The following is a 23,334-nucleotide window of genomic DNA, read 5'->3' on the forward strand; positions in this document are numbered from 1 at the left end:
TTCGTATCTCCCGTGATGAGGCTGAGTCTTTGGGTCTCTGACTCCCTCACCGCAGGCAGGTCAGTGTCCTTTCTGTCTTCTACCGTCTCCTCTCTGGCCTCACCCCCCCCCTACTCTGTCTGTGATTTGTCCCCACCACCTTTCCGCAGGGCGCTCAAGGTCCGCCAGCAACCCCCTTCTGGTAAAACTACCAAAATCAAGAATCTCTGCTCACCTTCATTCTTTCATTCCTCTTTTTTCCCACCTTTGGAACAAACTCCCACACACTCTTCAATCCTGCTCTTCCCTCCAGGTCTTCAAAACAGCTGTTCACCATCATCTCTTATCTTCCCCCATCCAAAACCATGATCTTTTCAGTCCCTGTTAATCCACCTCAAACCCACCTCCTTCAAATTTACAGCTTTTCTTCCTAAAGACCCTATAGTGTCCATCTTGTTTACCCCATGTACTCCGCCCCATTCCGCTCCCTTCCAAAGATCTCCTCATTCCTATTCGCCACCGTTTCCTGCTTCCTTCTCACATCCCTCCCGTCTCCTGCTCCCCTTGTTATACGTTCTGTGTGTTCGCTCTTATACGAGCCTTGACATTAGAAAATAAAAAAATAAAAAAACAGAAACTCCATATTAATGCCTATGATTTTGGAATCAGATGCTGGACTAGCAGGTGTCCACATACTTTTGGCTATGTGTAGTATATATATATATATATATATATATATATATATATATATATATATATATATATATATATATATATATATATATATATACACACAAACATACATACATACATACATACATACATACATATAAAATGTTCTATTACTGATTTACAAATGTTGTAGTACAAATTTATCCATGTGCTCACATTGTATTCATACTGTACGTACTTTATAGACAATCTCACATTCAACATAGTCTGTATTTTATTTAAAAAAAAAATGTGTGTGTGTGTGTGTGTGTGTGTGTGTGTGTGTTGTTGCTGTTGATTGGCCCCATGACTGCCCTGTATGAACAGGACTCAAAATATTACACCATTAACCAGTCATGTAGGTCTGATTTGGCCCCTGGGCAAATGTCTCGCAGCGCCGCCCCCTTCAGGCTGATTGACAGTTGTATTCCCACTCATCTCTTATCCCTTCCTATTCCTTTACAAAGGAATGCAGTGTTGCGTACTTTTCGTGGAATCCTTTCAAGCTATTAAAATTCCGATTACTTTGCACCTTCCCACTACAAATGCAGTAGATTGGTGTTTAAACCAAGTTCATAGCTTAAACCAATTTTGAGTTACGTTGTGACAAAATAATGAGAAGAATAAGAATGACAAGTGGGCACTTTTAGGTCTCTCATTTTTCTTATTCAGCGATGATTTCTAAAAGTCCCAAATTCTCCGGAGACAACTGGTAGGGTAACTTATAGGTTTATACGTTTTATCTTGGTCGATTTGTTTGAGGATTTATGTTGTATTGAGCCAATGGAGTGTCCAGGCTATCCCTACATAGAAGTCTCCCGACTTCTTTATAACTCAAACCAAATGTGATTTATCTACTACTGGTGGATTATTGTATTATGACATCACTGACCATCTACCCATCTCTCAAATAACGTCAATGCACTGTAAAAGTACACCTACTGGAGAAAAAGGTAGTTATTTTTTAATCGAAGGATTGACTCGGAACATATTATTATTTTACAGAACAATTAAAGAAATGGTAATTATTGTGGTATTTACCTATCAGAAAACACCGATGAAGCATATCTTGTCAGGTCAGGTATGGGAGCATGTGCCAGAACAGCGCGTCGCTGCGCCCACTTTCCGCCGGTACTCCAGGGGCCTCCGTCTGGCCATCCCCCAGGCAGATGCCAGGCCCATCCCCATCTCCTTGAGATGATGGTCAACCTGCTGCAACCATGAGGCACGTGGTCGGCCCACTGGCCTCCTCCACTCATGAGACTCCCTCGCTGAGAGAATCTGGTGAGCAGGATCAGCGTCAGGAAAACGAGCCACATGTCCATACAGCCGCAGCTGACGCTCACGGACTATGCAGGTAACAAATCTCATCCGAGTCTCTCTCAGCAACCGCTCGTTGGACACAAAATCCGACCAGCGATAGCCAAGGATTCTCCGAAGAGACCTGGTACCAAAGGAATTAAGTCTCCGTCTCAGATCCTTGGTCAAAGTCCAAGTCTCGCACCCATAGAGCAAGACTGGAAGTACCAAGGACCTGAAGACTCGGACTTTCGTCCTCCCGCACAGGTACCGGCAGCGCCACACCCCATGATCCAGTGAATCCATGACTCCCCAGGCCCGACCCAGACGTCTATTGACCTCCGGCTCACAACCTGCGGAGACATGAATATCACTGCCAAGGTAAGTGAATCTATCCACGACCTCAACATCCTCACCACAAACAGACACAGACAGGACAGCAGCATCCAAGATGTCACCGAAAGCCTGGATCTTTGTTTTGACCCAAGAAATCCGTAATCCCAACGGCTCCGACTCCTCATTCAGCACCTCGAGGGCCCCCAAGAGGATGTCTAAAGTCTCCGCAAAGATGACTGCATCATCTGCAAAATCAAGGTCCGAGATCTTGACATTGCCAAACGATGCACCGCAACTTGATCTCTCCGACATCCTCCCAAAAATCCAGTCCATACAAGTGCTGAAAAGTGTGGGGGCAAGTACACATCCCTGACGAACTCCAGTAACAACTGGAAATAAGTCAGAGGCGGTACCACCACACTTCACAGCACTCTCAGTACCAGAGTAGAGTTCAGACATCAGATCGATCAGTTTCGGTGGCACCCCACGAAGACCAAGAATCCTCCAGAGGACATCCCGATTCACTGAATCGAACGCTTTACAGAGATCAACATAGGCTGCAAGCAGCCCCCTGCCGAAACTCTCGTCTGCGTTCAGTGAGGACACGAAGAGCAAGGATACGGTCAATCGTTGACCTCTTTGGTGTAAAGCCTGACTGCTCTGGACGCTGGTGCTCAAGCAGATGGTGGCGAACCCTATCAAGAATTATCCGAGCAAAGACCTTGCCCGGCACTGAGAGCAGCGTCACCCCTCGGTAGTTGTTGCAGTCTTGGCGATCACCCTTCCAGAGAGGGACAACAAGGCCCCTCTTCCAGTCAGTTGGGATGATGCCTGTGTTCCAGGCAGAGCACAAAACTGCATGCAACGACGCGAGTGCAGCATTTCCACCAGCCTTGAGAAGTTCAGCATGGATGCCACAGATCCCTGGAGCTTTGCCCCGTTTCAACTGGTTCACCGCAGCCCGTGTTTCCACAAGCGATGGTGGACCACAGTTGATTCGAGGGTCAGCAACAGGGATTGTAACACCCTTGACGTCCAACTCGACAGCTGGGGGATCAGCCTGGTACAACCGCTCAAAGTAACCGGCCCAGCGGGCCTTCACTTCAGACTCCTCTGTCAAGAGCCTACCACTCTCTGCTCGAACTGCAGTGCTCCGAGGGATGGGCTTGGATGAACGTAATGCGCGAATTCCCCTGTAAGCGGGACGAGAATCACCTGTCCACAGGTGATGCTCTACGCCCTCACAGATTCCTCGCACATAGGCCTCCTTGTCCACCCTCAGTGCACGTACAGTTTTACGCCTCAGCTCCCTGAACAGCTCAGCTCTGCCATTCAGCCTGGCCCTGCGACTCTGGTCAATGGTATCCAGTGTCCCTTGAGAGACAAAATTCTTCTTTGCCCTGCGGTGAACTCCAAGGCATCCACCGGCGACATCAAGGACGGTGGTCTTGAAGGTGCTCCACAACTCTTCAGGACCCCCCAAAGCACCCAGACCCCCCAAGTGTCCACTCAGCCTGTTCGCAAACTTCTCAGCTACTCTCTCATCCCTGAGCTTGGCAACATCCAGCCTAGGCTGGGATGGTACCATTCTCCAGGATTTAAGGTGCAGCTTTAGAGTTGCTACAACAAGCCTGTGGTCAGTATTGAGGAACTGAGCACTCCGGTAGACCCTGCAGTTCTGGATCATCCTCCAACGACCGTCAATGAGGACATGGTCAATCTCCTTTGCCACACCGCCAGCGTTGGAATACCAAGTCCAGCGATGAGCTTGCGGGCGCTGAAACCATGAACCAGCCACCCTAAGTCCATGACTTCTTGCAAAGTCAAGGAACTTAGTGCTATTCTGGTTCATAGTTCCTGACCCATGGGGACCAACACACACCTCATAACCATCCCTATCAGTTCCAGTCGATGCATTGAAATCCCCCAAGACTAGAAGTGTATCTCGTCTGGGGCACTGATCAACCACAGACTCGAGTGTGGCGTAGAATGCATCCTTCACGGTAAGATCACTCGCCTCAGTCGGAGCATAAATAGAGACCAGGGAAATGACACCTAAGGAGTGACGAGTCCTTAATCTCATAATACGCTCGTTGACCGGTGTTACCTCAATTATCATTGGGGTCAGCTTATTGGACACAGCTACAGCAACTCCTTGGGTATGGTAACCATCAGAGCGACCAGACCAATAGTAGGTGTAACCACCCACCATTATCTCGCCGCAATCCGGTCTCCGAACCTCAGAGAGAGCTGCAATCCCGATGTCCAAACGCTTGAGCTCAGATGATAACAGAGACAGGTGATCATCCTCTCTTAGGGATAGGACATTCCAGGCACCCACCCGAAGGGACCGCCTCAGGTTAACCCAAGGAGACCGCCGTCTGGTGGACGACACCTCAGCACCACTCCGACACACTCTCCCGCAATCTGACCCAGGGATGTTACCCCGTGGTTTCCCTCCTATCAAAGATTGGGGGTCCCGAAGGCTTTGCCCCAATCCCACCATCCGGTGAGCTGCCCTGCGAAGGGAAGCTGCACAGGAGGTACTCCCACGGAGTGGGTTTTCAGATTTTTTTGCGTTTTTGCGTTTTGCGGAATGAAGCGTTTTACGGTGGCTGGAGTGCAAATCCTGCCACCAACCTCCTAATAAGAAGTAACCCAACTGCAGGAGGACGTCCGCAGACACAGTTGGGCACTAGATATGGATGGCCGTTGGCTCACAAGGAGCTCCTCCGCCCTTTGATATCTTGCTTTATTTAAATCTAAATATCTTGCTTTATTTAAATCTTTATTTAAATAAAATATCTTGCTTTATTTAAATCTAAATTGCATGCCTTATGTGAAAAACGTCTTCCACTTTGTAATGTTAAATACAGAAAGAGGAAATACAGAAATACAAAGACCCAACCCTGGATGACAGATGGGTTACTACAATCCACAACATACAAAAAGAAGTCAACCTGGTAGGTAATAAATACTCTGATAAACAAGAAAGGAAAAGATGACTCTAAAATTAGAATGAATTATAATGGGGGGGGGGGGTGAATAATGCACAAAAATATCTCATCAATTCAAAAATTTCTTAACAGGACTAGGTCCATCATTAAATATGCAGGATTCCACCCTGTCAAGTTGACTTTGATTATTATCTTCATGATGCTCATCCAAATTCCTTGAATTTATACTCCACAACAGAGGTGAAAATTTGTGATATTTAATTCTTTTAAAAACAACAAAGCCCTTGGCTTGGATGGAATTAGCCCAAAGGTGATAAAATCTGAAATTAAACAAATTGCTGAGACAATGTGTCATATTTGTGATTGGTCTTTGAACAGTCACACCGGGCTATGTTTGTCAATCTGTCTGTGTTGTCAATTTTCTCAGAGACGACTATACGGATCTTCATAAAACTTTCAGAGGTTTATCAGTGAGTACTGGGGAATGTTTTACGCAAAAGAAATTCTTGAAAATTTTGAAAACAAAAGTTGAACTTAAATAAATAAATAAATAATTAAAAAATAATCACTCTGTTCCTAAGTGTTTGGAAGTTAGGGTTAAATGTTAAAGGCAATGTTAAATGATCCTCGATTCCATTCCTTCATGGTTAGGCCCCCACAAAATAAAAGTAATAGATTTCTTCAAAATGCCAACAGGATTAGAACAGGACCAGGCAATGCCAGGTATCCCTGCTAGTTGTTTATATCATATATATATATATATATATATATCAATGCCAGACACACACCTGCAAATTTATTATTTAGTTTTATATGCATGACAAATGTTTTATATAGTGATAACTCATCATGTACTGTTGTCAATGAAAATATTTTCAAAATGTGAATGGTTTAGAGCAAATAGACTATCCATCAATTCAAAAAAGTATACGCCTAATTATATATTTTTCAGTTAAAAAATTGTTGAGGTTTAGACACAGTTGAGATCCTGGTGAACAATGAAAGAATACCAAGAGTTGAATGGACTAAAATTATTGGTTGTTTATGTTGATAGTCAATCATCATGCAAATTTTATATCCATTAACTTGAAAAGGAAGTTGCCAAAGATATTGGATATACCTTTGGTAATTACCAAAAGAAATTTCAAGACTGAAATGTTTTCTCCCCCAAAATGTACCTCAATTGTTATACTGTTCCCTTGTACTTTCTTATTTACCATATTGTACTCGTACGTCAGGTAATACATTTCAGTCTAATGCAAACAACTTATTCCTTTTGCAGAAAAATGAATAATAATAAATAATAAAATAATAATAATTAAAATATACATATATATATATATATATATATATATATATATATATATATATATATACATATATATATATATATATATATATATAAACTTACCTTGAATAATATGTAGGATGCCACCTGGATCTCAAACTGATAAATGATTTAACTAGTAACAGGAGTACATGACCATCCTTGACTAGGTTGTGGAATGTTGGCCAAGGCCCTTATTTTTTTCACCTTTATTTACTTCAAAATTTGTTTTCTCCACAACTGCTTGAGCGGTTGACACGAAACTTTCAACAAAGGAGTGCCGATTAATGGAGAATGTTGTAACAAAGTTACAAGATGATTGGATGGGAAATCTGGCCGGTGTTCTAAAAGTCTGTCTTCTGGAGGCATGGGTTGCAGGGTGTTTCATGTATCAGGAATAAACGGCCTCGTCCCCGCTTCGCTCGGCCTTGGCCAAATCACTTAAACTTAAATTGTATGATGTCACACTTTAAAAACAAGGTATTCTTTTAATGTATAAATGTGTGAACAGACACCATGCTTCTCATTTGTGCAACTTGTTCAATTTTAATTTTGACAGTCATCAGTACACCACCAGATCAGTCTCATATTCATATCCTGAAGCATATAACTATATTTCTAGCAAAACATTCGTTTCTCTGGTCCCAAACTTTGGAATGATTTGACAGACATTTCATAACCTAATGTGCAGCTGCTCCTTTTCCAAACCATTCTTCCTGCATTGCCTCAAATTCCAAATGTATTTTGTATAACTACCTGACTTTGTTCTGTGATTCATCGTCTATGTTAAGTAATCGGTCTTTGCATTGTTACGTGAAATTTTGTTTGTCTGCTACTGCATGCCCAACAAGGAATTTCCATTCCGGGACTCACGCTGCCTTCTTTTATTTGTTTTCATGCATTGTACTACTGTAAGACCCTGGTTTAAGTCAGGGATGCATTTCTGAAAAGTGCGACGAATATCGAAATGATGTAAATCAAAGCAATTTTTCTCATAATAATTAATGGAATTGGGGGGTAGGGGTGGGGTGCATTCCTAACAGTGAGAAATGGAATCAAGAAAGAACGTCTGTCTGTCTTGCCAGTAGACAGGTTCGGTGCTGCCAATGCAGTCTCACGTTATAAGTGGCAAAAAACAAAAAAAAATTGGACCCAACCTCACCACTTCAAGTATTATATTTTGCTTTTTACCTATGATATTACCCTTTTTGATTAATGACAGTTTTATTCAAGTCCACATACGTATAAAAAAACAATTACCAGATATATTTAAATAAAAATAAACCTCTTGCGGAAGCGGTCAAAGTTGGTGGTACGTGTTCTTCTTCCTCCTCCTTCGATGAAGATTGGCATATTTATAGATTGAAGGAAAACTTAATAACCCAGCAACATCAAGGGCATGTTCACCAGCATCCGTTCAATGAATAACATTGAATTTCACGTCTAACGTAACACTTTTGCAACGCCTCTTAGCCAATCTACAGCACAGTACATTACATTTCTTGTTGCGTGAAGCAATCGATGTACAGTAGTTTGTTTGGCGATATTGCAATCTCCTGATTTGGTACTTTTGTGATGTATTCTGGAATCTTTATCAGTCTTGTTAGTTCTGAAAACACTCGAGAATAAAGAAGTTATGACTTTTAAAATGATGTCAGTTTGAGTGGTATTAGTGGCATCAATAATGTGACGACATATTTTTTGAGAAGTGGTATTAATAATGTGATGATGTATTTGTGAAACGACATGAAAACGGGTGATGTAAACCAGGGTACTACTTACTGTACATTGGACTGGAAGAAGGATATACATGTTATTTAATTGAACTGATTATCGTTCAAATCAATGACACCACAATGGAAGGCTGGCCTGCCATCAGCTGCTGCAGGTTGAGATACCATCACTCACCTGTTTGGTTGGGAGAACCTGTGGACGGTTCTGCTTATTCACAGAGCCAGGAAGTTGTGACTGATTCTGAATCTGCTTTTCTATCTCCTGCACAGGGGAAGGAGGTACGACAAGGTTCGCACAAATCGCACAATTTCCACAAACCCAATGACCACTGATAACAATCAATTACTGTGCAGACCTAGACATTGAATTTACAGAGAAATTTGCAAATAAAACGATTGACCTGTACCTTTAGGTTCCACAGTACCAACCCATAAACTATCTCTTGGATTCCTGACCTCAACCTGGACAATCAAAAACGATCACTCATAAACCATCACTCAATCTGGGTCTCTGCACACAAATGGACACCAGCATAACAAACCAAAAGTATTATTGCAATCCAAAGAAGAAGCAGCATTTCATCATTGTTCATGCCATAAAGTTGTTATTTAGGGAGGTAAAGACAGGCAAAAGGGACAGATTTTCTGGTGTTGAAACTCATGTACAAGCCTCCATGTAATCATGAGCACCTCCTATTCAAACACTTGCATTGTCGATAATCAAAAAAAAAGATGGACAATAAAAAGGAAAGGAAATTTGACACAGAAGGAGGCCATCTGGCCCATCATGCCCGCGTGACACCAACAACAGGTTAAACTGGAGCGAAGTGGACGGCATGCCATTGCAAATCCCCCATGCTTCCCACCTGAAATAAAATTAAAAGATAGCAAAACGTTCCACCAGGAATGACACGCTATCAAATTTTGAGTGATAAAAAACATTTTTTTTTTGACCCAACAAATTCCCATCCCCTGGGGGCATGAACAAAGAGTCAAATCCCAAAAAATATCATTACCTATTTCATGTGTCCACCATTCCCCAATGTTGATGTTCTATTTTTTGTATACAAAGTTTCATTTGAAAATGTGCCCGTAATTGCATTTTCCGGTGTTTGAGCTTTCCACCCCACTCCAAAAAACAAATATACCATCAGAGATGGAGAATCCCCCGCCATTGAAAAATAATTGAAATCAGATAAGCGGTTTTCCATTTATTACAAAAAACATTTTTTTCAAGATGGCCGCCCCAGTCGGCCATCTTGGATCCGGCCACGCCTAAAATCAATAGGGTTCTTCCTTTTCAGGTGGTACATGTGTGACCGAAATTTCAAATCGATATGGCGAAAAAACATTTTTTTCAAGATGGCCGCTCCAGTTGGCCATCCTGGATCTGGCCACGCCCAAAATCAATAGGGTTCTTCCTTTTGAGGTGGTACATGTGTGACCCATATTTCAAATTGATATAGCGAACAGTTTATGAGTTATCGCACTCACAGCTATAAATGTTGACGCCATAAATGTTGACGCCCAGCCAGCCAGCCAGCCGGACGGACGACCCGGGTGATAACAATATCCCCCTTGCGCCACGTGACGGGGGATAAAAAACGATTGCTCTTATTATTTCAGGGTAATTCATGAAACACAAATCACTTTGCATTCAAATATTTAACCCTCAATGACCCTCTTTCATCCAACGGTGAAAAGTGAAAGAGTGCATAATGAGCAGATGAGAAACTAGCAAGCAGGTGAATTAGAATCAAATTATGGCTAATATTAAAGAGAATGATGGCATAAGAAGAACTTAGCTTTCAGCGTTTGGCACGAAATGCCGTGGTGGGCGGAAATGACATCTTTCGTTTGTTCGTACATGAGAGGGGAGCGTTTCTTGGTTTTTTTCCGTCAAGCAATAAATTCAATGGTTTTCACATATATAACACATTAGTTTCACAAATTTCCATTGAAATACTCGGGTATTTCCATCAATTGTCGCCATTTCCATCTAGGTTACGCACTGCCATCTACCGGACGGCCGTCATTGGCTCACTTGAGGCACGTGGGGGGGGGGGGGACACCGGGGACATTTCAAACCTAGTGCAATTGTATACAGCGTACGCGCTGTGATGAGTTGCCTTACCTGCTCCTGCTGCAGAGCCTTCATGAAAGCAGCCTTAAGGCGCCCTGTATGTTCAGCTCGCAAGGAAGCCTTCACGCCAGATGCGAGGCAGGCCTGGCAAACTACATCCCCAGCGGGCTGCCGTCGCCAACCCACGGTGAAGTCAGTACCACAATGACTGCATGCATAAGGTTCCACTTCAGGCAAGCACACACCAGCCTTTCCTAATGAGGGTGACAATGAAAGGGGAAAACAGTGGATGGAAGGAAAGAGTTCAGAACCTGAGGTATGGGAGGAGAGGAGGAATGAAAAGTGAATGAAAAGAAAAGTTGAATCAATCTTGTGGTTGTGGTATAAATAGCAGGTCCACAACAGCAAAATTATGGTAAAGGAGGGTCGAATTTGTATATCTTCTGGTTTTTTTGTGTACATCATTGAGGCTCATGGAAGAGCGAGCACACTGAATGGATCAGGAAGCAACAGACAAAAACAGGATGTAAAACACGCATGCATGGAGAAGGAAACTCCAAGGAAGAAAAACTGGAAAATTAAGAGGAGGGATTTGGGGGGAGGTTAACGAGGGGAGAAGTGCCTGAATTTAAAATGGATTAAATTCAAATTTTTTGTCACTGATCTACAGAAAATACCCCATTATTATAAAATGAAAACGTGTTTTTAGAAATTTAAATTTTTTTATTGAAAATGAAAAGCTGAAATGTCTCGAGTCGATAAGTATTCAACCGCCTTGAGTCAATACGATGTAGAAGCGCCTTTGGCAGCGATTACAGCTTTGAGTCTTCTTGGGTACGGCTGTATCAGCTTTGCACATCTGGATTTGGGCATTTTCTCCCATACTTTCTTGCAGATTTGCTCAAGCTCTGTGAAGTTGGATGGGGAGTGTCAGTGAACAGAAATCTTCAAGTCTGTCCTTTCTTTTGGCTTCCTTTGGTTTTCGTTTTTCCTCTTCTCTGTTCCCATCAGCGGTTTCCTAACTTTTTCCGGGGGATCCTTCTCATCGACCAAACGAACGTTCTGTAGGCCTTTGTATTCAACCCGGGTTTCAATGAACTCGGAGGAACCACCATAAACAAACTTGCCTATTTCCCAACTTGATATGTTCAGCTGCTGGAAATCAACATTTCATGACTTATTTACCGCCGGGATTTTTCGACCTGGATTCGGAGGAGCAATGGCCACGTGCATCTAGGCTGCTTCTGCCATTACTCCCGTCACTACGCTTGCTGAGCATAATGGAGACTTGGGAGACTGCCGGCGTTCATCTAACCACCGTATGGCCACACGTGAGTGGAAATTCACACACAACATAATTTCTACAAGACCTTGCTGTTCTTATGCATCATAACAAATTTGGTCCATATCGGTCAGGTAGCTTGCGAGAAGATTTTTTAGTCAAATGTTAACGGACGTACGTACGTATGGACGGCTGGATACTGGAATCCACTCTGAGCTTATTTCGGAGAAATAACCTAAAAAAATATAGGGGCAATACCCCTGGGCACTCACCTGGTTGCGGCTGAATGAGAAAACCAGGGAACCTCTGGGAGGCATGGATAACCCACAAAATATTTAATGGAGAAGAAAGTAAATAACTGTGGATTTTTATTTTTTTAATGCAGTGAATAATCTTTGGTACATCATAGGTGATGAAGGTTGTGGTCAAGTTTCATCAAAATTGTATGTGTAGTTTCTGAGAAGAGAAACTACTTACTTTTGGGGGCAACCCGCCCCTCTCCCCTGGGAAACCCACTCAAACCCCGATTTTTTAAAATGTTGTGAACAAACTTTGGTACATCACTGGTGATGAAAGTTGTAGTCAGGTTTCATTGGAATTATGTGTGTAGTTTCGAAGAAGAAAGCAAATACCTCTTTTGGGAGGCAATCCGCCGTACACCCCTTTCGACCCAGATTATTTTAATGGTGTGAACAAACTTTGGTGCATCACTGGTGATGAAGGTTGTGGTCAAGTTTCATCAAAATCGTGTGTGTAGTTTCAGAGAAGAAAGGAAATACATATTTAGGGGGGTAACCCCACCTTACACCTCCTTCGACCCCAATTTTTAGCTCAACTGGAACTTAGTTCTGGGGAGTTTACGGGATGGTGTGTCATCTGTCCGTCCGTCCACAAATAATTGCACTTTTTCTCAAACTACACACACAATTTCAATGAAACTTTACCACAACCTTCATCACCGTGTATGTACTACATACCTTAGACATAAGTAAAGTTTGTTCACAGCACTATTTAAAAATAAAATAAATGGGGTCTGAGGGGGTCTACTCAGTGTTTACAGGGGGAGGTGGGAGGGAGGGGTTGCTCTCCCTAAAGAGGTATTTGTTTTCTCATCAGAAACGACACAATTCCGATGCAACTTGACCACAACCTTCATCACCCCGATTCCTACATACTACAGTCCTCCCAACAGAGGGAGAGGGGTGAGGAGTGTGAGACAGAGAGAGACAGAGAGAGACAGAGAGAGAGACAGAGAGAGACAGAGAGAGAGGCAGAGAGAGGCAGAGAGAGAGATGCAGAGAGAGAGAGAGGCAGAGAGAGAGAGAGAGGCAGAGAGAGGCAGAGACAGAGACAGAGACAGAGACAGAGACAGAGAGAGAGAGAGAGAGAGAGAGAGAGAGAGACAGAGAGAGAGAGAGAGAGAGAGAGAGAGAGAGAGAGAGAGAGAGAGACAGAGAGAGAGAGAGAGAGAGAGAGAGAGAGAGAGACAGAAAGAGAGACTTGACTTTTATGTCCTTTTATTACAAAAATGCAAAAATTGATTGCCTCACATGCAGAGGCTCATACAGTTGCACACAATTTTCATAAACAAATTACAAGAAAGTTTAGACAGAGGGCATACAGTAACTAATGAGTGAATTTTAACTGACCCTCAGATACTTTACAGAAGGTAGTGTTTATACACCATTGGGTCTCAAACACCTGTACCTGAGAGCAACACGAGAACTCCAGTTTGATTCTTGAAACACAAAGGGCTTTAAACACCTCTAAGCTATCTGTTGTACACAAATCATTACACATTTTTGATTTTCTTGTCTTATATATCGCAAGCTTTGCTTGTGAAAGGAAAAAATGAATTAGGATTGCTGTTGGGGAGATGAAGGGCATATTCGGGCCAAAAATAAAGGTTGGAAAATCAAAATTACTAGAGACATGCCAAAAGCATCTTCAGGAAAACAAATAAAGGGGTTAAACGGTTACAGCGTATATACGTGAGGTAGTGTTTCGGTTTGTCCACAGAAGGGCCAATGCTCACTTTTTATTTGTGAAAACCGGTGAATTAGAGAATTTGTTGGCAATACCCAATGTGCGATTCTCCATTGGAGATCTCCAACCCGTTTTGGTACAGGCGGTCTATAGTACCAATTCCAAATAGGATAAAGGGGAGGGGTTTTTGGTAAGAATGTGACCCATCTACAGGATACGGGGGAGGACAAAGAGGGAAAAAGGACTTTTAGGCAGTGTATGTTAAGGGTTTTTTGATTATTCCCAGAAAAGGCTCAAGATCGGCCAAAACCAATAGGTTCTAGACTAGTAGAGCCAGATAGATAAAGGTTTGAGAAAGGTGGGGAAAAGTCAGAGGTGGGTATGGGAGGGTTTTTCTCCAAACTTTTCGTGAGGCACAGTAGGTGTGTAGTACCGATTTTAGCATGCTGTCCACTTTGTGACATGATCTAATACCAACCTCTGATGTAAGAGCAGTGGCACTTAGCCACTTATCATTGGTGACATTCTTCAAGTGGCACACTTTCGTTATTGCATTGTTTATGAACTGCTGAATGAAAGCATTTTCCCCTTCATTGCCTTCAAATAAACTGTTGTGAAACAGTGGCTCGTTGAAGAACATGGGTTCAGTGTTGGTCGAGGGGTCACGACGGCAGCCGAAAGCTTGCCATGTATTGAGTAGGCTTTGGTGAAAAGCAGGTAACGCAGATAAATCTATCTTGGTTGAGTCCATCAAGAACAACTCTTGTGCAAAGTTCAATTTTCCAGCTTGTCGGAAGACGCAACTGGTGAGTTGTCTCCAGACCAAACAGGGTTCACACAACAAGCGCCATACTGTTCGCAGCCGGAAAGCCATGATGCAGCACTTGACATTCACAAGTCCTTGGCACCTTCAGCCACTGGTAAGTTCAGGATTTCCGGTCGCAGCCAATGCTTTCCAGACCAGAAGAAACGAGTGATGCATTTCTGTATGTTGTCCATGATGTCTGCAGGTGGCTGCAGAGCAAGAACCTTGTACCATAACGTTGAGGTGACCAGACTGTTGATGACTAATACCCTGCCTTGGGTAGGACAGTTGGCAGAGTAAACTTCCATTTCAGTAAAATTAGTTCCATGCGTGCCAACAAACCTTCCCAGTTATGCCTCACAAAATCGCCCGGACCAAGAAACACTCCCAAGAACTTGATCCTGTCACTTTTCCAAGAAATATTTCCAGGGAGACAAGGAGGGAGAGGGAAAGTGGGGGGGGGTGGATAAGGGATAGGTAGAGAGTTGGAGTCACAGTGCTTCTGTTTTAGCCCAATTTATTCTGGCTGATGATGCTTTACTAAAGAAATCCAAGGTACTCATCATCTTAACAATGTGTTCTGTTTGATTTATGCAGACACAGATGTCATCTGCATAGGTGATGCTTTTTAAGGGATTAGTTCCCATAGTGACACCAGATAAGGATTTAAGAAGGGTGTTTAAGAAGGGTTCAAGAGAAAGAGTATACAATATTCCTGAAAGAGGGCAGCCCTGCCTTACCCCTCTCCCAACCCCAAAAGGGGGTACAAGTTCATTATTTATTTTTAAAATGGCCATTATGTTTGAATAACATAACTGTATATGTGATAGAAAGAGGGGGCCAAAACCAAAAGATTTTAAAACTTCAAAAAGGTATGTGTGAGAAACACAGTCAAATGCTTTCTCCTGGTCCAAGAAGACCAGGCCACAACTTCCATGATTTATCTCACAAATATCAATTACATCTCGAATAACAGAGAAACTATCCTGGATATGACGCCCGGGGACACAGTAGGTTTGGTCCATATGTATAATATCTTTTAGTAGAGGTGAAATACATAAGGCCAAAGCTTTTGAGAGGATTTTATAGTCTGTACACAGCAGGGACACTGGCCTCCACTGTGAGATGAGCAAGGGATTCCCTTTTTTAGGAATCAAAGTAAGTACAGCTCTTCTGCAACTTAGTGGGAGTTCATTCTTCTCCAGGCTCTCTCAGAAGACCAGAAGCAATTCAGGTCCAATCAGGTCCCAGAATTTTTTGAAGAACTCCATTGGTAGACCATCCAGCCCAGGTGATTTCCCTCCATTCAGGCTCTTAAGGGCAGCAGAAAGTTCCTCGAGTGCGAGTGGTGATTCTCAATCCAACTTTTACTTTGGGGATAGAACACTGATACCATCCGCCAATTGAGAAACCAGTTCTAAATCAACATCTTTTGACTGGTAAAGTTTAGAAAAGAAAAGTTTTGCGTCGTTCTTAATTTCTACCGGGTTAGTAGTGACCGAGTTATCAGGACATTTTAAAGCAGTGATTAAGGAATGAGGCAATTTTGATTCAAAGTTAAAAAAAACCGGGTTGCGTTATCTAAGAGATGAAGGTGTTGAAAGCGTAATCTCTTTAACGCTCCTTGGGTATGGTTAGTGATTATACTATTGAGAAGAGACTTTTTCTTATGCAGTCTTAGTTTTTGTTTTGGAGCAGGGTGTGTTTTTAGGTTGCTTTGAATTTGTAGAATTTCTTTCTCCAGTTCCGCTTTTATTCTGCGTTCTACTTGTGTATTTAAAGAACAGAAATGTTGACAGAAATTTCGAATGTGGACCTTTATGTTGTCCCACCATAACAGCTGGTCTTTAAATTGGGGCTTAGCACCAACTAAATTGGACCGTACACTTTGAAAGGCACTATTAAAAGAGGAGTTGTCTAATTTGGAGATGTTAAGTTTCCAAAAAGAGTGGCGATTTGGAGACGACCCTATTCGGTAGCACATGGTGATAAGGTGATGGTCCGAGAAACCAGATGGAGAAATTCTCGTGGTAGGTGAGGGGTTAATAAGGGGTGATTTTATGTAAAATATATCCAGCCAGGCAAGGGCCACCTGATTGTTGGCAACTTTACTCCAAGTAAACTGATGGGTGTTTGGATTTTGTATCCGCCATATGTCTTGAAGACTAAAATCTCTTATTATGTCAGACAGCAGTCTGGCTGATCCGGGGTGAGGCTCTGCACCATTCAGATCACGTGCGGGCTGAAGGGTGCAATTGAAATCACCTCCCATTAAGATACACTTTTGAAAATCTAATTGCCTCATGTAGAGTCGTAACCTTTCGAAAAATCTTTGGCGGTCTGTGCCCTTTGAAGGAGCATAGACATTTATTAAAGTAAATTCGATGTTATTGTAAACAAAATCCAGGGAAGCAAGGTAACCTGGGATTATTTCCTGAAATGAAAGTTGTAGAGGGCAAAAGTGCGGACTAAGCACAAAAGCAACTCCTGCTGTGCGAGAGTTAGAATCGCAAAAATAACCGGTCTTCTTCATCATTCTATTCCAAACACTGTGCGATGCTGGAGTTGAGTGGGTTTCTTGTAAAAAAGCTACATCTAATTTTTGTTGTTAAATGAAGTTGACTACTTGGAGCATCCTCGACTGGCTTGCTCCACCATTTATGTTTAGGCTGCCAAAGATCGCCATAGTGATGAAGAGGTGGCAAACAAAGAAGTGCACGCAGGTCATCATTTCATTTCCATTATAGCTTTAACAATGTGCTTTTTAAGCCTACTGCACTGTGGTTCGGTGAAATGGTAATCATTAGGTTGACGAATGATACTTTTTGCTGTTTCAATAAAACCATGTAAGTCAGAAAAATATTCCTTTATATCAATACGTCTTTTCCTAAAAGTATGAGTTAGGAATTTAAGGATTTGCGATGGTGAGACATTAGGAGTACTGTTTGTAGGGAATTATTCGATGTTATCTGGTTCTCCTTCTGACATATCAGAAGCACTATCTGGAAAATTTTCAATTTCTAATTCACAAATTGTGTTTATACTCTGTCGTATACAGGTATCAGGTTGTTCTGTTTTTCGACGTGGAGGGGAGGGGTGAGGGAGGCTCTGATTCCACCTTGAGTAATGTAGAGGGGGGAGGGGGAGATGGATTGAGGGGAGGGGGGAGGGTAGTAGTATCAGCCTCTGCCTCAGGTTTTTCAGGATGCGGTTTTTTCAGAGCTTTATCACAACACTCAGGTATAACTTTAGGGGTATCCGATGGAGTAATTTCCACCATTGAGGAGTCATTGGTGGTCAACTCTTGGCACGATTGGGGGGTTCTGGAGACAGTTTTTAGTTCTTTTTCGGTAAGACCATTACATGATTCAATTTCCTTATCAGAAGTAGGAATCTTGGCTGTAGTTTCCTGAATTTTCTCTGTTAGTAAATCCCCTTCACCTTGATCTACCAACAGGGGGTCTCCATTTCATCATTTGAGAGTGACTCATAGTGATTTTTCATTGACACTGTGTCACATAAGCCCGAAGTTGTTTCACTCACAGCCAAAACCACTTTTTTTCCTTTATGTGGGTTAAGTACGTTCTGATCCGTTTTTCTTTTCCTTAATAAGGGAATAGTTGTAAAACCATCCCAAACACTTGAAGACTGTCCTCTGTATCCTTAGGGTCTGATGTTTCGTTCTCTGAGACTGTAACAGGGTCGTCGGTGCTAACAGGTGGGGCCGTATTAGACGGAACAAAAGTATCCTCGGCTGTTGGCGATGCAGTTTTTGGGCAGAAACGTTTTAAATGGCCGAAACCATTGCAGTTAAAACATTTCAGTGTTTCCGTCGACGCGTACACCTGGTACTCGTGTCCATCTATGCGAAATTTAAAGACCACAATAAGCATTTTATCGACATTAGACGAGGGAAGCACAATGTACGCCTGTCGCCTGAAAGACAGCACGTGTCGAGCCTGCTCGTTCCGGCATCACAAAGGTAACATTGTAATCTGAGAGACTACGGAACCGAATCGAGATAATTCTTTTACCAGTGCTTCATTCCGGATGAAAGGTGGGACATTACTGAGTACAATTTTGATACTAGTTGTGGCGAGAGGGGAGGCTAAGATGAAACAACCATTTTCAGTTGATATTCCAGTCGAGACGATGTCATGTACTAAATGATCGTCCGATATAAAAACAAAGACACCTTTGTTCACGCGAGAAGCTGCACGGAGTTTTTCAAACCCAACCATATTACCAATGGCAGTAACAACGTAATCAACACTGACCTCGTAAGGAGGAAAGCACACGACGCCATTTTTCCTCGTCAAGGCTTCATCGGCCTTGAACGTGTCAACACGTAGCGGGAACGTGTCAACATTCTTTGATTCCAATGAAAGGAAGTAAGGGGAGGGGGTGAGGGAGGGAATGATGGGAAAGGTCATATAACTGCTCAGACGTGTGTCTCGCTGAAACAAAAAACACACCCGTATTACAGGTAAACAGGAACGCACTCTATAACGGAGTAGGCTACCAGCTCGAAGCTTAACTATACCACAAGCTGTGGGCTGTCTGTCTGTCTCTCTCTCTCTCTCTCTCTCTCTCTCTCTCTCTCTCTCTCTCTCTCTCTCTCTCTCTCTCTCTCTCTCTCTCTCTCTCTCTCTCTCTCTCTCTCTCTCTCTCTCTCTCTCTCTCGTCCCAAAGAAGAAAAGGGAAAGGTAAGGGAACGAAAAATATAAACACAAAACCGTTATGAACCACGCAGGGAAAAAGGGTGGGGGGGAGTAACGAACTCAACAGGGCGGGTGAGGATGGGGAAGGAAGGGGATGGAGAAAGGAAGGGGAAGGCGAGTCGAGAAGAATGGGGGTGGGAGCGGAAAGCGGAGGAGGAAAGAGGAAAGAAAAAAAAGACAATTAAAATATTAAACGACTCAAAGCGAGAGAAAGAGGGAGAAAGAGGGAGAGAAAGAGAGAGAGGGAGAGACAAAGAGGGAGAGACAGGGAGAGAGACAGGGAGAGAGAGAGGGAGAGAGAGAGAGAGAGAGAGAGAGAGAGAGAGAGAGAGAGAGAGAGAGAGAGAGAGAGAGAGAGAGAGAGAGAGAGAGAGAGAGAGAGAGAGAGAGAGAGAGAGAGAGAGAGAGAGAGAAAGAGAGAGAGAAAGAGAGGGAGAGAGAAAGATAAAGACAAAGAGAAAGAGAAAGAGAGAGAGAGGAAGGGGAGAGGGATTCCGGTAGATGTGACACCCAGTGTGGTGAAATTAAAGAAGACAAAGCCGCACTTCGTGACGTGTAACTTGCTTGTGGAGCTATAGCTGGAAAACTGCTTTGACTTAAGGCATGGTCCCTCGGTTCTTGTCGTTAACTGGCGTTGTAGTCTACTGAGGCTTAAACGGTGAGAGTTGAGAGTGTACCGAGCTCTGTGTGTTTGCTGGTTAATTATTATTATACTTCGCTGTAGTCAATTGTTGATGTACCTTTTTGTTTGTGTTTGTAGAGATGGCTTCAATCAAGCAAATTAAAGCCTAATTCACCGAAGGCCTTTCTCTCTCACATTCATTTCACCCAGTTTATCGTCCATCCGAGAGACAGCATACATATTGATGAATCACCCTGCCTGTGAAACACCGGGATGATAGTTTATAGCTGGGTTGGGATTCGAACCCAGGCAACACAAAGTGAGAATGCGTACCTCTTGGCTTTCCTGCCGTGACGTGGTGATTCAATACTTCACAGCAACTGAAAACATTTTTTACTCATTGTGATCAATGATCATATATTTTGCCTTCCTACCTCCGGTATCGAACCGCGGTGTCGCCATTGAAGCGTGAAGGATGCGTGCCAAGTGGCTTCACCAAGCAATCCACGAAACAGTTGAATAAATTTAAAAACGAAACGTTTTATTACCTCCACCACCAAAGGTGAAGGAGGTGATGTTTTCACCCCTTTCTGTCTGTTTATTTGTTTGTGTACATAATATCTCAGATAGTTGTGGACGGATTCGAACGAAACTTGGTTTGGTTCTCATTTGGTGTTTGGTTATCGTACCTGAGGTCTTGCACAGACTCCAAGAAAAGACTCATTTTACTAGAAAAGACTCATTTTACTGGAGTGGCGAGCAAAGCAGTGCCCGCCTCTACCTCGTGTAATTTTGGTGTCGAGCACAGAGGCAAAAAAAACGTCACAGATGGTCAGTGATTGATCTATAGAATTAGCATGCAAACCTGCACGTGCTGCCATCATCAGTTTTCCTCACTACTGAATGATTAAAATCTTCTCAAGAGGACACAAAAAGTCTGCAATCAGCACAACCGCCCATCGGTCCACACAACACCCATCGAAGAAAACTACCCCGTTTAGAATCATGTTCAGGCATGGGTAACTTGCTAGTTATGGAGTAAACCATGAATTACTGCATCAGCATCAAAAAAGGGTGTCAAAGAGGAGAATTGATTGACCTGTATGGAAATGGCCTAGGGAGACCTGATAAACACCTACAATGTTTTCAAGATAGAGTGAGCAGAAAGAGAACCAACATTAAGGGAATGGTGCAACAGGAACAAGAAGTGGAACGTACCCTGGCTTTCCAGAAGCAGCTGCACAACCTCTTCCAAGCCAAGTAAGCACACAAACTCCCCATTGACTGCACATGGCAGGAAGGGCAGGTCAGGAGGTGGTGGCCGTGGAGGGGCTATCTCAAGTAGCGTTTTCTCAAGCTGCTTGCGTAGAGCTAGTCGTGCCGCAGCTTGTCGTAACGCAGGGGACTCGCTTCGAGGAGAAGGAGACGGTGAAGCGGTGGAGCGCGTTATCTGATTGAGGGGGAAGGTAAGACATGCAATACAAAACCATTTCAGAGAGTACAGGCATGTTGCTTCTGGTGCATGCAGACAATATCAATGAATTGATGATCCAAATGGTCCACCATGCTTCGTAAACACGTCACGTGCACCACAGAACGTAAACAAAATTTGGGATCATCATTGAAAACCAGGGCAGTGTGTGTCCGATGTTATCCAGGTTCTTACCTGGTTGTAGCTGCAAGACGAGGGTGTGCTGGAGTGGGTCATGCTTGTGTTACGAACCATTCCACTCCCGACAGAAATAGCACGACCACCTTGATTCTGATTGACAACGGTAGCTCTCGGAGCCATGAGAAGAGGTGGAGGAGCAGTTGACACACAAGATGAGCGGGAACCTTGAGCCTGAGAAAACGATTGAGGTGGACATGATGGGAGAGACAACATTTGTGGTGAAGGCAGTGGTGGGCATCGATGGGGAGGATAACAAGGGTGGCATTCATATGGCGGGGGGTGGGGGGGGAGCGGGGAAAGAAATTCCAACTTCATTACCCAATTGATTATGGAGGGAAAAGCGAGGTTATCAAAAAAGATGATGTCATGGCTTGGTTTGTCTGAAGACGTGATGTCGTGGCTTGATTTGTCTGAAGTGAAGTCCAATGTTCTCTCATGTATTTGGCTTTATGTGTGTGCGATTTATGTATTTAGCTCCACTACAAGGCTGAGAGACACTGTAAACACCCACAACAACAAAAACAGGCATGATTTAGATAGAGATAGAAAACATTCCTTCTGGGCGTACCTGTCCTCCACGTACCAGCAATGGCAGCACCCCTGCTCCTTGCTGAGAAAACCGTGATATACCCTGGTAGGGCTGTCCTCCACGCAGCAGTGGTGGAGGGGCAGGTCCACTTAAAGACCGACTCTGCAAAGGCCATAAAAAGCCAAGAGATGGACGGGATTTGAGAGGTCATCAGCAGATATCAAAGATTATGGTGAGTTGTGATTAAAGCATTGTGATCAGCCACACAAAGATCAGGGCATCAGCAAGGAAGTGGACAAATATTGGGAGTTGTTGATGAGAAGGAAGAATCTACAAAATTGCCCATCCCTTCTCTCTCACGACCAAGGAATCAAACTACATGTGAAGGGATGACAAATTTGGATATAGTCCTCAAGCTGTAGATCTGCAAACATTTCATCAATTGTAATTACCTCTGCCACCGAAGGTGGATGGAGGTAATGTTTTCACCCCTGTCTATCTGTTTGTCTGTCTGTCAGCAGGGCATCTCAAAGACTTGTACACAGATTTGGACGAAACTTGGTGAACAGGTCGGGTGTGTGACAAGGACGAATTGATGAGATTTTGGTTCTGGTCCAGATGCAGATCCGGCCTATCAGTGGGATATGATATGTAAACTGTTCAGCCAGGTGGAGGTATGATATCCGGCCTACCGAGTGCTGTTCCAGTTGAATCTGCATGATGAAATACAAAGGAAACGTTTGGATACACTGTTGATTGCACTGCAAGTACAAGCCATCAGCTTGGATCGATTCAAATTTGATTTTTCAGTGCAGGGAAATCTCTATTTGGAGGTCAAAAATAATGCTGGTCAGTCGTCATGTGATTAGTCGCTGAAACCGGATTCACTTAGAGACCCTTGAAGGCTGGTTTCCCTAACCAGACAAGACAAATAGTGTTATCCAAGTCGAGGACGAACACTCAACCACCACTTGACTTGCTAAATGGACTTCCAAAATTAGGATAAACTAGAACGGCACTCAGTAGGGCACATACTTCTGCCAGGGTGAACTGTTTATGTTTTGCATCCCCCTGATAAGCTGGATCTGCACACGGACCTTCACCAAAATCCAATTGGCTTGTTCTTGTCACCGACCCAACTCATCCACCAAGTTTTGTCACAACCCATCGAAAAAATTTTGAAGTATTATGCCAATATATCGTTTGTGGCCCGAGCTCTACATTACGAAGAATTACTTTTAAAAAACATTTAAAAGCTTGTATCCGGATCTAGATATTCACCAATATCTAAT

At 43.2% G+C, this 23,334-nt stretch overlaps 1 protein-coding gene across 7 annotated transcripts in view; it reads right to left on the bottom strand.

Moving 5' to 3' along the window:
- The window catches only part of LOC147015090 (transcriptional repressor p66-alpha-like), a 74,406-nt gene that overhangs the window by 10,818 nt on the left and 40,254 nt on the right, over positions 1-23,334 (bottom strand). For all 7 annotated transcript variants that reach the window (XM_085849497.1, XM_085849496.1, XM_085849499.1 and 4 more), the window contains exons 7-11: positions 22,082-22,204; positions 21,508-21,684; positions 21,060-21,291; positions 10,477-10,679; positions 8,518-8,604 (exon numbers count right to left, since the gene is read on the bottom strand). In XM_085849497.1, coding sequence (XP_085705623.1) covers positions 8,518-8,604; positions 10,477-10,679; positions 21,060-21,291; positions 21,508-21,684; positions 22,082-22,204 — 822 coding nt within the window. The remainder of the gene's footprint in view (positions 1-8,517; positions 8,605-10,476; positions 10,680-21,059; positions 21,292-21,507; positions 21,685-22,081; positions 22,205-23,334) is intronic.

This window comes from Eptatretus burgeri, chromosome 12 (assembly GCF_056783735.1).
Source record: "Eptatretus burgeri isolate ZD-2024b chromosome 12, Ebu_testis_v1, whole genome shotgun sequence".
In the NCBI taxonomy this organism is placed as follows: Eukaryota; Metazoa; Chordata; class Myxini; order Myxiniformes; family Myxinidae; genus Eptatretus; species Eptatretus burgeri.